The sequence below is a fragment of the Papaver somniferum genome, chromosome 2 (genome assembly GCF_003573695.1).
Source record: "Papaver somniferum cultivar HN1 chromosome 2, ASM357369v1, whole genome shotgun sequence".
Taxonomy (NCBI): Eukaryota; Viridiplantae; Streptophyta; class Magnoliopsida; order Ranunculales; family Papaveraceae; genus Papaver; species Papaver somniferum.
Window position 1 is genome coordinate 98499867 of NC_039359.1, and position 13341 is coordinate 98513207.

General features: G+C 37.3%; 4 protein-coding genes across 5 annotated transcripts; 2 read left to right on the forward strand and 2 right to left on the reverse strand.

Moving 5' to 3' along the window:
• Window positions 1-2523: 2523 nt before the first annotated feature.
• Window positions 2524-3249, forward strand: LOC113351671 (F-box/kelch-repeat protein At1g57790-like). Its single transcript, XM_026595614.1, has one exon. The coding sequence runs from the start codon at window positions 2524-2526 to the stop codon at window positions 3247-3249; it is 726 nt and encodes a 241-aa protein (XP_026451399.1).
• A 294-nt stretch (window positions 3250-3543) lies between these two features.
• Window positions 3544-5039, reverse strand: LOC113353752 (RPM1-interacting protein 4-like). Of its 2 annotated transcripts, none has more exons than XM_026597251.1 (4): window positions 4826-5039; window positions 4220-4690; window positions 3938-4126; window positions 3544-3846 (listed from the first exon to the last, which is right to left on the reverse strand). In XM_026597251.1, exons 1-4 carry the CDS (start codon window positions 4829-4831, stop codon window positions 3826-3828), a joined length of 687 nt encoding a protein of 228 aa, XP_026453036.1. In that variant the 5' UTR covers window positions 4832-5039; the 3' UTR covers window positions 3544-3825. The 2 variants fall into 2 exon arrangements, with proteins under 2 accessions (XP_026453036.1, XP_026453035.1); XM_026597250.1 differs by having other exon boundaries at window positions 4220-4693.
• A 1051-nt stretch (window positions 5040-6090) lies between these two features.
• On the forward strand, window positions 6091-7221 carry LOC113348532 (non-specific lipid-transfer protein-like). Its single transcript, XM_026592340.1, has 2 exons — window positions 6091-6572; window positions 7006-7221. Exons 1-2 carry the CDS (start codon window positions 6211-6213, stop codon window positions 7013-7015), a joined length of 372 nt encoding a protein of 123 aa, XP_026448125.1. The 5' UTR covers window positions 6091-6210; the 3' UTR covers window positions 7016-7221.
• Window positions 7222-7495: 274 nt separating this feature from the next.
• On the reverse strand, window positions 7496-12838 carry LOC113348531 (protein disulfide isomerase-like 2-3). The gene is made up of 9 exons (XM_026592339.1): window positions 12647-12838; window positions 11860-12018; window positions 11493-11606; window positions 10253-10413; window positions 9893-9992; window positions 8855-9031; window positions 8547-8692; window positions 7980-8126; window positions 7496-7892 (listed from the first exon to the last, which is right to left on the reverse strand). Exons 1-9 carry the CDS (start codon window positions 12770-12772, stop codon window positions 7715-7717), a joined length of 1308 nt encoding a protein of 435 aa, XP_026448124.1. The 5' UTR covers window positions 12773-12838; the 3' UTR covers window positions 7496-7714.
• Window positions 12839-13341: the final 503 nt, after the last annotated feature.

The window sequence follows — 13341 nt, forward strand, 5'->3', positions numbered from 1 at the left end:
TTTATTGCACTTATCTCCATGAAATTTTGTATAAGCATTATTAGCTCGCTGTTGCGGTGGAAATTGTTGTTGCCTGTTATGAAACCGATTCCCTGCAGTAGGAGGAGTTGGTTGCAGAGAGTGAGAATGCTGACCCGGCTGAAGATCAACTGGATTGGCTAAGATAGGTGTAGCCAGAGGTGGAGTATAAGACACAATATGGCTAGGTTGTCGATGTGAATGGCTAACATCATCATAAGGAGGCCTGGGAATATTCAAAACAGTATCTGGAGAAAAGTTTTGAGATGAATTGGTACCCCTGTAAGTATTTTGATAACGCCCTTGTCTGGATGGATAAATCCTAGAAGAACGAATAAGACGATTTTCCATCTTAATAGCTTGCTGCACAGCTTCGACCATAGTAAAAACTGAATGAGTCATACCATTTTGTATTAATCTATTCAGTCCCTCAATGAATCTTGCAACTAACTGTTCTTCAGATTCTTTGAGTTGATTTCGTGCGACCAAATTATAAAAATCTGACACATATTCTTCAACAGTTCGTCCCCCCTGCTGAATGTTTTGTAATTTGATGAAAAGTTGCTGCATAAAGTCTCTAGGTAAGAACTTATCCCTGATCAAAGTTTTCATACGTTTCCAAGTACGTATTTTCGGTTTGTTAGCATTTCTACGATCATCACAGATCTTATCCCACCAAGCTGCAACTCCTCCTTTGAGTTTGTATGTCACAAGTTTAACCTTAGAATCTTCAGGGACTTCCATGAATTCGAAAAAAGCTTCTACCTCAAAGAACCAATCAGTTAGTTCTTCAATACGAAAATTTCCAGAGAAGTTGGGAGTATCAGCTTTTAGTTTATATTCTGGTAAAGAACTGTAAGGGTTGTGACCAGTTTTTAAACGTCGTTCTTCAATCCAATTCTTCTCTAGATCGTTCTCACGTTCATCTTCATCATCACTGTCAAGTGCAGGAGAAACTATCTTCTTCTTTGAATGACCTATGAAACCTTCATATGGTTTCTTAATGTTTAAAGTACGCAATACATCTTCAGGTACTTCATCATTCTGTAAAAACTGAAGTATATCTTCTTTAGTTTTTCCTTCTAAGTCTACAAACTCAGGCATATCCAAATCTAGATTTATATGTTTGGCAACCTTCAAAAGTTGATTCTGCATGGTTTCAAGCTTGGTATCTCTTAACCCTAATTTGTCCTCCATGGACTTCTCAAGAGCTTCAGTAATGTTTTTTGCCAAAATCTCGGTATGAGATTTGATGAGAGCTTCGATTGCTGCTAGAGTAACTGGTTGAGCAGTCATGTTTTTTTTCGTTTTTTTTTGTTTTTTTTTGTATACGAAAAGGAACTAAAAAAAAGGACTGAAAGGTGTTGCGGAAGCGATGTAAAGGATCAAGTTATAAGATAAAAACCTAAAACTAAGCGGTTGATACCAACTAATGTGGAACAAGGTAAAAGAAAGCAATACTAGATTGCTATAAGCAAGAAGAGAAGAGAATTCAAGCAAGAAGAGAAAGATAAGTTTTGTGTTTAATAATTTGATTGAGTAGTAGATGGATCTTACAAGACTTAATCTAGCCTTTATATAGGCTTGAAGAATAACTAAACTAGGAAACAGAAAACTAAAAGGAAATCTAAAAGAATCCTAAAAATAAGAAAGACTGAAACTAGGAAACCATGGAAGCCAAACCTCTAAGCGGAATCTTCTGGAATTGTAGTATGCCCTGCATCAGGGCGGGATGCCCACTTAATCGAAAGTCGACCACTGGATATTGCATCTTTGTTGGAGGTAATTTGGTTGCATGGAAAAGTAAAAAACAAAATGTTGTGGCTCGTTCCAGTGCAGAAGCTAAATACAGGGCTATGGCGTCAACTACTTGCGAAATCATTTGGATTCGAGCTTTATTAAGTGAATTGGGTTTTCGTTTGTCGGAGCCAACAAAAATGTTTTGTGATAACCAAGCCGCTATGCATATTGCTTCAAATCCAGTTTTTCATGAGCGTACGAAACATATAGAAGTGGACTGTCACTTTGTTAGAAAAAAGATGTTGGCCAAGATAATCTGCACACCTTTTTTGCGTAGTCATCAACAACTTGCAGACATTTTTACCAAGGGGTTACCAGCTGCAACATTCCATGACATATTGTCCAAGTTGGGCTCAATCCACATCTTCGCACCAACTCGAGGGGGAGTGTTGATTGGAGAAGAAATATCCGATGGGATTTTAGTTCTATATATGTGTCAACATATGGTAACAATATATCTGCCATTATGTTTAGTATCTCCTCAAAAAAGATATCTTCCCTGGAATTCTTATAAGAGGCTTCTGTAACTTCTATTGATACATAATAAGAAAAAACCTTTTTCTTCTCCCGTGGATGTAGGTTGTAGCCGAACCACGTAAATCCTTTGTTTCGTATTTACATTTCAAGTTTGCCTCACCCTTCACAAAAGTGGTGATCCGACTTCCTGATTTTCCTGATGTTGGCCGAGCGTTATTCTTGAGTGGTATGTCATTCTCGTCTTTACCTACTTGTCCAGACTGTGTAGCGTTTGCAGTCGAACGTATCGACGGTAAGGAAATCTCAATCTACTCAACTAAAAGAGGAAGCCGTCATTGGAGGTATCTAGTCAGTGAGAACTTTGATGATTCTTTTGTGCCATGTTTCAACAATCCGGGTTTCTTCCGCACAGGCTTCTTCTGCTTAGATTATTCTGGAACTTTAGGATGTTGTGTTGTAAATGACAGAGACAACAACCATGGACTGGATTGGAAAGTTTACAACAAGCCTTTAAAACAGTTTAATGATGCATTTCCATGTTACTTGGTAGAGTGTAACGGGAATCTTTTACTAGTGAATATAGGGCCGATCGGAGAAACGGTCGGAGTATTTAGATTGGACCAGACCAACAAGGTCTGGGTTAAAGTTGAAAGTTTGGGAAAACATATGTTGTTCATCAGCAGTACCTCTAGTTGCTCAGCAATTGCTCCTCCCAATAGTCAAATGGAGAACAAGGTCTACTTCCCTAGATTACATAAAGATGGAAAAGGCGTATTATTCTATTCTCTTGACACATGTAGGTACCACTACTCTATTCGAGCACAACAGAATAATATTGATGCTGCTACGAACTTCTATGACACAAAGGAGATGTGCAACTCTACTTGGATTGAACCTAACTGGTCACAAGGGAGTACTCCTACTGATCAAGATCACCTTGGTTGGCTTAGCTAGTTTTTAAGTGGGCAATATCATCTTTAACTTTTAAACGAACTTGATTTTATTTTATTTATATTGATGTCGACTGTCATTATTTCCTTCGTTAATTTTTTTTTTTTTAATTTAATGGAATGCTTTTTCTTTTTTTTTTCTAACTCTATTAGCGTCTTGCATTCTAGTTGAATTATCAAAGGGATGGTTGGATCTTGCCACCGTACCGAGACATAGCAACTCCTATGTCCAAATTGCAAGAAAGTGAAAATTGACAAATTAAAAAAGTGAAGGCATCACTTTTCCTAAAACGTAGGGAATATATATGAAAACTTAAATGTTCCAATTTTGCATACACTACGAGCCAATGCACTCAACACACACGAAATACAAACGCAACTAATGATGACAGACAAGTAGTAGCTAGATGAATAGGCAGAGTACTCTACGTCCGTAAAGAACAGGGTACATGAACGGATCGTTTCCATAAGTTGCATAGTGAAACAAAAAAACAAATTAACATACAGAAGAGCCTATAAGTCGCCTCTAACAACCGTTGCCATGCAGGCACTTCCAGCAAAAAAGCCTGGTCACCTCTCCCTAAAATAGACAGCAGCATCTCTGCATAACCGGTAAATTAGATTATCTATCTTGACTTACAAAATCAAATCAACTTAATCATTAGAGGAAATGAAGTATACAAGAAATGTACCCTTGGTGCCTTCGATGAACTTTCTTTGGAGTAATTTGTTGGCGGTGGGCAAATAGGCGGAAAGTTATTTGCTAAAATTTGCTTCTCTTCTTTTACTTTGTTAAAGATGATTGTAAACCCATCCCCTGATTTAGGGTCTGTTTCATCCCAAGCACCGAACTTCGGAACTGATGCTGCTTTGTGATGTCGCTAGCCCATATAATTTACACAAGTCAGTTAGCTGATTGCAAACAAAGACTACGTTTTAGAGCGCTTAGAAAATATCAGATGCAAGCAACTTACAGTATCATTTGGTATACTCGTCCCACTTCTTATTTGATTAGGTGGTGGTGACATCGGAGGGATGCCACTAAATTCTCCCTGGCTTCTCTTTTCAATGGACCTTGAGGACCGATGTTTTTGTTGCAGAAGTGAAAAGTCAGAATTGCTTTTCTCGTTGCTGGATTCAGAGCGAATGCTCTTCTGGTCTCGACTCTTTAAGTGAACTTGTTGTCCTTCTTTCTCTGGATATTCCTCGTAGGATTTCTCTACCGTCTTTCTTCCTGAGCTGTTTCGTGCTAATTTCTTTGCATTATAATATCCATGGTTTTCATGGCCCATCGTTCCAAAGAATGCATAAGGATTCTCTTCAGGATCATTTGGATTTATTCTTTTCGCTACTGAGCCTTTCTCTGTGCGCGCAGTTTCAAAATATGCAGTGTAAGGAATGTTGTCACTGTCCCAATCACCAAACTTGGGAACATGGGATCCTTGCTGCTGGATGAACCAAGAGCAAGTATTAATGTATTCTTATGTGTAAGAACAATCTATGAAGTAACACTGAAACACTGTACTAGTCTGAAATCTTTTCACTAATAAATAAAAAGACGGGGAACTAGGAATACTTACAGCCATTTATCAGGTGGCTTCTGTAATAACTCTTTTGGGGTTCGTGGGAGCAAAGCAAAACTCAGATTTTTCTTTTTCTTGGACTGACATTTTCCTTTTGAGATGTCTTGAATATTGAATTGTCTGAGATCCCAAAGGAGATGTAGACAATCATTCGATGGATTCAATGCTTTAAGATATCTCTCTACTCTACATTTTAGACGCGTAAATGTAAATGTTGTCATTTGTCATCTCTCTTCCAACTTTTGGATCTTTATATACAGTCTTTGACAATTTCCCTGGACCAGTTGTTAGCAAAACGTTTTTCGCGGCCCTTGTCACATGCCTATGATCTTACCTGTAAATAACAATTATATTTCGCAACGGGGATGACCAATACAAAGGTGAGTTGGCCAACATAGGACGGCAGCTCAAGATAGAGCAGATGAGGGAATCTGGCCTGCAATAGCAGAGGTGTGCACCCGGTCCCTATGCAAGTGAGTGGAAAATTTTTATAAGCCATGAGCATGCTAATGCTCAATGTCGAGCTGCTCACACCGTTTTTGTCTTGAAACCGACTATTACAACATGTAACAATAGGAGCACTATGTGAAAAAAGATCGAATAGAAGCACTGTTTTGATTTCCAGCTCATGGTATGCACAACAGCAGTAGATATGACACTGTTGGTTTCTCATATTTAGGATTTTTACCCAAATTTGGGAATCGAATCTAGAAGTCCAAATTTAATAAATGGACCTGGGATTAAATGCTGCTGGACTCCACACCTCCATAAAAGTGAGAATATACTATGTAGTAACTTCTACCTGTCCACTAAACTGTATTAAAGGACAACTATCCTTACCCTACAGTGCTTAGGTACTCCTAATTTTCCTTCCCTTTCATGGAAATCTTCATAACATATGACAAAGAAATTATATCAAACTTTAGACTATATGCAGAGAAGGTAGACGGGTCATATCTCGGGTTACTGGAGGCATGGATTTGTTTGATAGGTGCCTCTTGTGTGAGAAGGTAGACTTTAGTCAGACACAAGTTAATGGCAGAGAAGCTCTCCAGCAGGACCAAAGGGCCCTTAGAAACTCTTCCAGCTCAAAACTGAAACCGGATCCGATATCCGGTTGATTGCACCCAACCAATGCATCACTTATGACAAAGTATGAAAATGATAGTGCACCAACATACTCATCTCACTTCCCCAGTAATGCTAGAAATGAAGAGAGCTGATGGTGGAAGTTGAAAACATTAAATAACCCCCCTATATTCCCAATCCTTGAAACTTAGACCCAATAAATTGAACACATCATATGAAGCATTCTTCTTCACTCAAAACTTTTGTGACTAACAAAACAAACTTCTCTTTTGAATTATAATAGTGCTGAAACAATGGGCAGCAAGAAGGTGCAATCTTTAGTAAGCTTTGTGATGATGCTGTTCATGGTTTTGATGATTAACAGTGAAGTTGTTACTGGAGAAGTGTCATGTGGAGATGCAGTATCTGATCTTGTCCCATGTGGTTCATATTTGATGGGGTCTGGTAGTAATTCTTCTCCAACGAAAGAATGCTGTGATGGTGCACGGAAATTGAACCAATTTGCTACTACTACTGCTGACCGTCAGAGTTTATGCGCATGTTTGAAACAGACTGGACCTTCTTTTGGAGTTAAAACTGATAAGGCGAAGCAACTCCCTGTTCTGTGCAAGCTTAAACTTAACATCCCCATTAGTCCTAATGTTGATTGCTCTAAGTAAGTTCTCTAACTCTTTCTTTCTTCATCTTCACATTGATTCCGTGTAAGAATATACTCGTAATAATTTACCTTGTTAGGATATGTTTAATTTGCCTGACCTTTAACTTTGCAAGGAAAAATGTTGTTGCATATGAATTTTGGCAAAAAGGGAAATGATCCAGGGCAGTGGATTGCTTGGCCAGCCGCACCTGTCAAAGGGTGTTTAGAGTCTGAGATAACCACCTAGACCACAGGCCTCTCACTGTTTGAGTTTTGAAATAGCATTATTGTTTCACCAGATTCTTGGACACCATATAAAGACTTACAAGAACACCCCTTAGAACTAGTTATGAGGATTGAACTTGTAGTTCTCTCAAGTACGAGTATTAATTATACTTTCTAACTACATAAAGTGACCTTCTTTTTAACTATTTGGTTCTGTAATTTGCAGAGTCCAGTGAACGACAGTGGAATTTGCAGAAGAGCTCTAAGTTATTTATTAGAATAAGACTGATGGAGTTTGTGGTGCGGCTGTGACTAGTGGCAGACTTACATCATGGATGCAGAGCCAAGGCATTTTTATTGTGTTGTGTTGTTAGTGCGGATACGCATATGTAGTGTGTGAAAACTTTGGAAGTATTAATATAAAGATCTTTTACTATCTTGATGAGCAATTTTGCGCAAATGCCAACTAGTTGGGTGGTCTTTCATCATTGCAGTTTACAGCAGATATTTAGGTTTGGGAAATGTTATTACATGAGCTTCACTGCTTAGAAGGGACAAATTTGGTTTCCAAACAGTATAAAATAAAAATTGAAAGAAAAATCTATTCTCAAATCCGACTCCTCGAAGAACCTCAACTAAATAGGTAGATCATGAGGCCTACAAAGCTTCCGTGCTCACATTACCTGACCAGAAATGGATAAAGAAAAGAAGAAGAATTGTAAAGGAAACAATGAATTATTTGGGAACAAACAATTCATCAATCAGTAGATTATTGAGGAAAAATGGTGACAGATGAGTTTCATACAATTCCTTGACAAATTAGACACTGAAGACTCGACGTAGCTCTCATGAATCCTGATCAATTATGCTATAAATTCTTTTTTCTTTTTCTCCTCATTCGTAAATTACCCTTACTCTACACCTTTAAAGTCAGTCTACAATTCATCTTTGTCTGTAGTATCATCTCCTCCCATGAGCTCTTCAAGAGAGAATTCATCTTCTTCAAGTATCTGTCCATCTTTGCCGTCCCAAGGTTCTGTCTTAACGATTGTTGGTGTGGTCTCTAAAGGTAGGTTTCCTTTTCCACCACCACCAGCCTCTCTCACGAACTCTCTGAAAGAAAACTTAACCTGTTAAACATCTTGTTCCTTTCCAAGGCAAATGGATAATTTAAAAATGTGCAAGTAAAGCGAGACTTACATGATATGCTCAAGCTGGAAAGCACTTCTAAGTGGGGCATAAGCACCTTTCCTCAAGTTTAATGCCACCATAGCTGGGTATCCATAACCACCGACGCCAACTTGTTTTTCTAGGTCAGGTTGCTTACCAGCAGCTGCCCATACATAGCTACAAAACAGACCAAAAATTTCATTTATTTTGAAGTGATCAATAAATACAACATAATCCAAACAATGGGTAAGAAACTTTTTCTTATCAAAAATGAGATGAGAAATTGGACTAGGGTTTTCTATAAGAAATTGAGACATGTGTTTCAGATAAACTATCACTAAAGCATCATAAGCTATGACATCATCATGTTCTAAAGGAAACATGAGTTCCTTTTGCATGAAAACATAGAAAGATATCAGAGAAATTGGTCATTGGATTTAGATGATCAAGTTAAAAAGACTAACGTAAAAGTTCAAGGAAAGTGCAACTTTGGTGCCAAACAAATGACACTCCATTTTTCCTATATGACAGGACAAGTAAACCTTAATTCAAGCGTTTACAGCTGTGATATATCTCTCAGGGGTAAGTTTTACTTGCCTGTAAGGACTCCTTTTGTATTTCTCAGCAGTTGATAACAATTGTTGAAGATATTTGTTTCTCCCCTCTGCCTTTGAGTCCAAAATGTCAGGGAGGAAAGAAACAAAACAGATGGCAGCTGAGCCACACTTCTCCTCCAACACATCCTACACAAAAGATCACCATGAAATTTACATTTTTAACCCCAAAAATTTAGAGCAAAAGGTTTGAGGGCTAAAAAACTAGAACCTGGCTGGTATTGCCAAGAATTTATCCCCAAACCAGGAAACCGCATCCTGATAAAATAAAAGGTCTGGTAAGACATCTACCTGTCCAGTAAGTTCGGTCACTTCAGGGGGAGAAACATTGGTTTCTAGCTGCTCCAAGGCAAATGATTCAATTGCTGCAGCAACTCTTGCACCTTCATAAGGAACTGGTTTATCTTTGTCAGAACCGAACACCAGGATGGTGGGGAAACCTTGCACGCTAAACCTGTTCATCAAAGACTGCCAAAACAACCACATTAGTAGTATGCATATGAATATAAAGACAAAAGACACAAAAAGTTTGTATGTTATGATGGTCACAAGCTTGTGAAAACTCAACAATGATTAAAATCTCACATACAACTGTAAAATAAAGTAAAGGTCATCATACATACATATACAAATATAATTTGAGCATTATGTGAACAAATTCATGATACTCACAGTAGCCAAAGAGTATCATGTATTTAACATACTTTCTGAAAGCTATGTTTTTGTTACATACAAAAATCGAACCAGTGATGTGCACATAACCATTAGAAAATCTTGCTTACTCTCAGATTAAAACATAAGTTGTATGGATACCTGCCATAGGCAAGGCACGTTTTACATTGTGCTCTGGGGTGAGCATATGCGTCAGTTTTGTATTTTCAGAAACACGAGGAAAGATGTACTGGGAGTACTTCTTTGCACTTTGCACACTATAATGTAGAATCTTGACATTAAGCCAAATATAACCTACAGAACAGATTCTTCATGTCTAGATGTAAAAGCAATATCAGTAACATAGTCAGCTCTAACGGTATCTACATTCAGGAGAAGCGTGAGGTGATGGAACTAAAATATAGGAGAAGCGTGAGGTAATGGAATCACAAAACTAATTTGAGAACCCAAATAAGAACCTAATTCTAGGACATTTAGGGAAAAGCCACAAACACGTTAGGAACTAACTTGTTGACAACCACAGCAGGAAACCGTCCCATAGAGGAAGAGTATGTACAATCAAGATCTGGAGGTAGGTTTTCAGACAAACTGAATCACTATTGCTAATAATTTCAAGAAGAAAGCAGCAAAAGATGTTTTTTGTGCTTAGTAAACTACCTTTTCGGAATCACAATCGACGTGACCTAGCTTCACTTTCCCTTTCAAGTTAATAGAAGCTTTCGTCCATTCAGGTGCTAGCTTCTTACAGTGTCCACACCTGAAGAAAGTCATAGAGTTTCAGACAACGGTTATTTCTCAAGTGAAACAAAAGAATAACAAGTGTTTCATTTACTTCTATTGCCAACATTAATCATACAACTGTCGGGACTGTCAAAAATTGAGGAATCACATACGTTATCTTATACAGATTTATTACCTAGTAACTAAAGAGATAGTGATGGTGAAACTTTTTGAGGAGTTATACACCTAAACTGTATTAAGAGTCACTTGGGAAACCATAGAATGAGAAATGCTCACCATGGTGCGAAGAACTCCACGATCCAAAGATCTTTGCTTTTAGTGACCATATCATCAAAATTCTTCGAGCTCAGTTCCACGGATGCGCTTGGTTCTTTTTTCTTACTTGATCCTCCGGAACTAGTTTTTCCATTTAAACGTTCGTTTATGAGAGCCTTAACCTGTGCACAAAAATAGAACCATTATAGATTAATAAACAACTGTCCCATATTTAGGAACTCTGAAAGTTCAAAAGAGGGAACAGACTAGCTAACTTTCAACGTTTGGAGTAATTATTAGTATTACTTATCCATAACAAGAAAAGTTTTAGTGAATACTTATCCATAAAGAAACAAAAATTTCTTGCTAAAGATAAGAAAATATGTCAGGGAAAGTAAACCAAACCCAAGAGAAGAAAGGGTTGAGTTTATATATACTCTGGACAATAAAACATAGCAGATCATTTGACAAAGAATTTAGTAGGTTACTAACATTCATGAGTTTAAAATATTACAACTAGAAGCAGATCATAAGTTATAAATCTTAGCTTGATCAGTTACTATAACCATGGTAGTTAAAGTTAAAGCCCACAAATAATGTAGATTATCGTAGATTATCATCAAGAGCTAATCCCAAAAATTGGAGAAATTCATCTTTATCTTAAAATCTATATTCTTCCAGGATTTTAGTTTACATTTTCGATCTTCCCCATTATATATACATAAAAGTCCATGTTAAATAACCTGCCAAGATTGGGTAAGAAGTGTTGATGATGAACACTTAACCTCAGCATATAGTCAAAAGAGTACTGATCAAGGGACCATGCCTAGTGTATGCCTTAAGGTATTTAACCTGCTTTTATGTAGGAAATCACTTCAAAACTCATAATATTTTGCACACCAAACTTTCTCTTTAAGGGATCTACGAGTTTTTTTCTTATGGATAGGGCATCAGCCATAGCTCAAGCTGAAGTGTTACACGAGCTCGTAGTTGCTTTAATGGTGTTCCCTGCACTTTTACGAAAAGAATTACTAGATTGTACATCACATATGCCCTAACTGATCTCATTGTACCGCTGAATTTAATACAATTTCTTCAAAACACACCCATTTTAAGTTATATATGCACATCACTATATGCAACTCATGGTGTAGAAGGAAGTTAATGAAGGTGAAACGTTAACATTTCTTTTGAGCTCCAAAGTATAAAATAAAAAACGCACACAATGTAAATTAAATTCGAGTTAGGGTTTCAGATTGACCTGCTTAGATGCGAAATCGACTATCGCTTTGGCATCTCTAGCTCCTTGGTAATCTACCGGAGGCTTCCCAGGAAAAAACACCTTGATAGTTGGAAATCCTTTAATCCCATACTCCTGTATAAATCAATTAGCATTGACGAGTTTCAGCGCATTGACGAGGCATAACCTAACCAACATGTTACACTAACTTTCGAGTAACTATAAAGAAGTAAAAGCATAGCCGGCAGAACATTTGTCAACGACAAGCATGTTTGGCAAAAGGTTCAGGCTTTAACTACTCCCACTTTTATATCAGGGATGTAAGAATAGCTGTTAATGGAAAAAGAAAAGACGTGAACACAGATACGGTTAATAGAAGGTTTCAAACCTGAGCAAGTGCTTGATGAGCATCCGCATCAAGAGCAGCAACAGTTGCAATTCCCTTCAACACACTGGCTGCCTTCTCCCATACAGGTGTCAAAGATTTACAGTGACCACACCAGGGAGCAAAGAACTCGACCAAAACAATTCCATTCGCGTTTAAAACCTGCCACAATTCCCAAATTCTCATTACTACGAACTGTTGATACAAAATTAGGTTCTATTACTCGCTCAATCAACAGTGTCATTCCCAATTCACCAAATTCATGAATACAATAAAGTATCAAATTCTATTCAAATGACAAGTAAATGCTATTAACTTCACAGATGAGATGACAGTTTACACAAAGCAAAGACTTCCTTGTTTGTAAGTCAACAATGATCTAAAAAGAAATGCACACATTTGCTGTATAACGAAAGGGCATTCCTATATATATTACTGATGCACACATCCTAGTTTAACAAACAACACATTATGAGACGTAATAGAAGAAGACCCAGATCTAGGATCAAAAGCTACAAGTAACCATTAATGTTAATTCATTCACTAACTATGACAAATTGACAACAACAAAAAAAAACCTAATGAGGATAAATTATAGAACAAACACTATTTTACATGGATTTTTTTTGTTTTTGAAGCGTACTATACACATGGATGATGTTATATATTTGACCAATACATAAAACTCTTATATGTCAATATCTGATTTGTACTGTGTTTTTGTTACAAATGATGATGATCACAAGATATGGATTCAACGAAGATTAAAATCACAGAATCAATTTTTTACCTTGGACTTGAAATTTGATGGAGTGAGTTGAAGTACAGGAGATGAAGGTCCATAGAGTGCACTAGCTGATGCACTGATATACACCAGGAATAATATCGAACCGATCCAAGCAGCTGATGAAGACATTTTCTTTCTCTCTGTTTCTGTATCTAAGAAGACTGAAGACAAAGAAGAAACCCTGGGTGGGTCTGTGCTAATGGTAGAATTTCTACTACAGCTTCAGTGAGCCCTGTTGGATATACACGTGTAATAGCCAATCAAAACTTAACACGTATGCCTTTCATGTGCTTGGGCTTAACCTGAAACTGTAACTGAAGTCGAGTTCATTCGTATTAACGAGTAGGGGTGGCCGGTATGGACTGGTCTTCACCACGCATCCAATCTAATTCATTTCGGATTTCAAATTTGGAATCTACCGATAGACGGATTGGATGCGAATAATTTAACGGATTTGTTTTGTAATTAAAGTCTATAATAGCGAAATAAAGATAACAAGTTTACGGATGGTTTTAGATATAAGACTACATTATTTAAGGGTTTGAAATTGGATTTGAGTATGTTAGACATACAGTAAAAACTCCATATATTAATAACCTCTATATATTGATAAAACATTTGTTCCCAATTTGTAAAATCATATATAAAACTAGATTACTGCTGCAGTAGTGGGAGTGGCCGACCGACCGATATTCCGA

What these genes read in the sequence shown, in the direction of transcription:
- LOC113351671 (XM_026595614.1), top strand. Translation starts at nt 2,524, where the DNA reads ATGTCATTCTCGTCTTTACCTACTTGTCCAGACTGTGTAGCGTTTGCA.
- LOC113353752 (XM_026597250.1), bottom strand. An exon ending in CGAGTATACCAAATGATACT is followed by an intron (nt 4,127 to 4,219) that starts GTAAGTTGCTTG and finishes TATATGGGCTAG; the next exon opens with CGACATCACAAAGCAGCATC. An exon ending in GTTCATCGAAGGCACCAAGG is followed by an intron (nt 3,847 to 3,937) that starts GTACATTTCTTG and finishes CCGGTTATGCAG; the next exon opens with AGATGCTGCTGTCTATTTTA.
- LOC113348532 (XM_026592340.1), top strand. Translation starts at nt 6,211, where the DNA reads ATGGGCAGCAAGAAGGTGCAATCTTTAGTAAGCTTTGTGATGATGCTG.
- LOC113348531 (XM_026592339.1), bottom strand. Translation starts at nt 12,772, where the DNA reads ATGTCTTCATCAGCTGCTTGGATCGGTTCGATATTATTCCTGGTGTAT. An exon ending in CATCAAATTTCAAGTCCAAG is followed by an intron (nt 12,019 to 12,646) that starts GTAAAAAATTGA and finishes GAATTGTGGCAG; the next exon opens with GTTTTAAACGCGAATGGAAT. An exon ending in TTCCAGCTTGAGCATATCAT is followed by an intron (nt 7,893 to 7,979) that starts GTAAGTCTCGCT and finishes GTTTTCTTTCAG; the next exon opens with AGAGTTCGTGAGAGAGGCTG.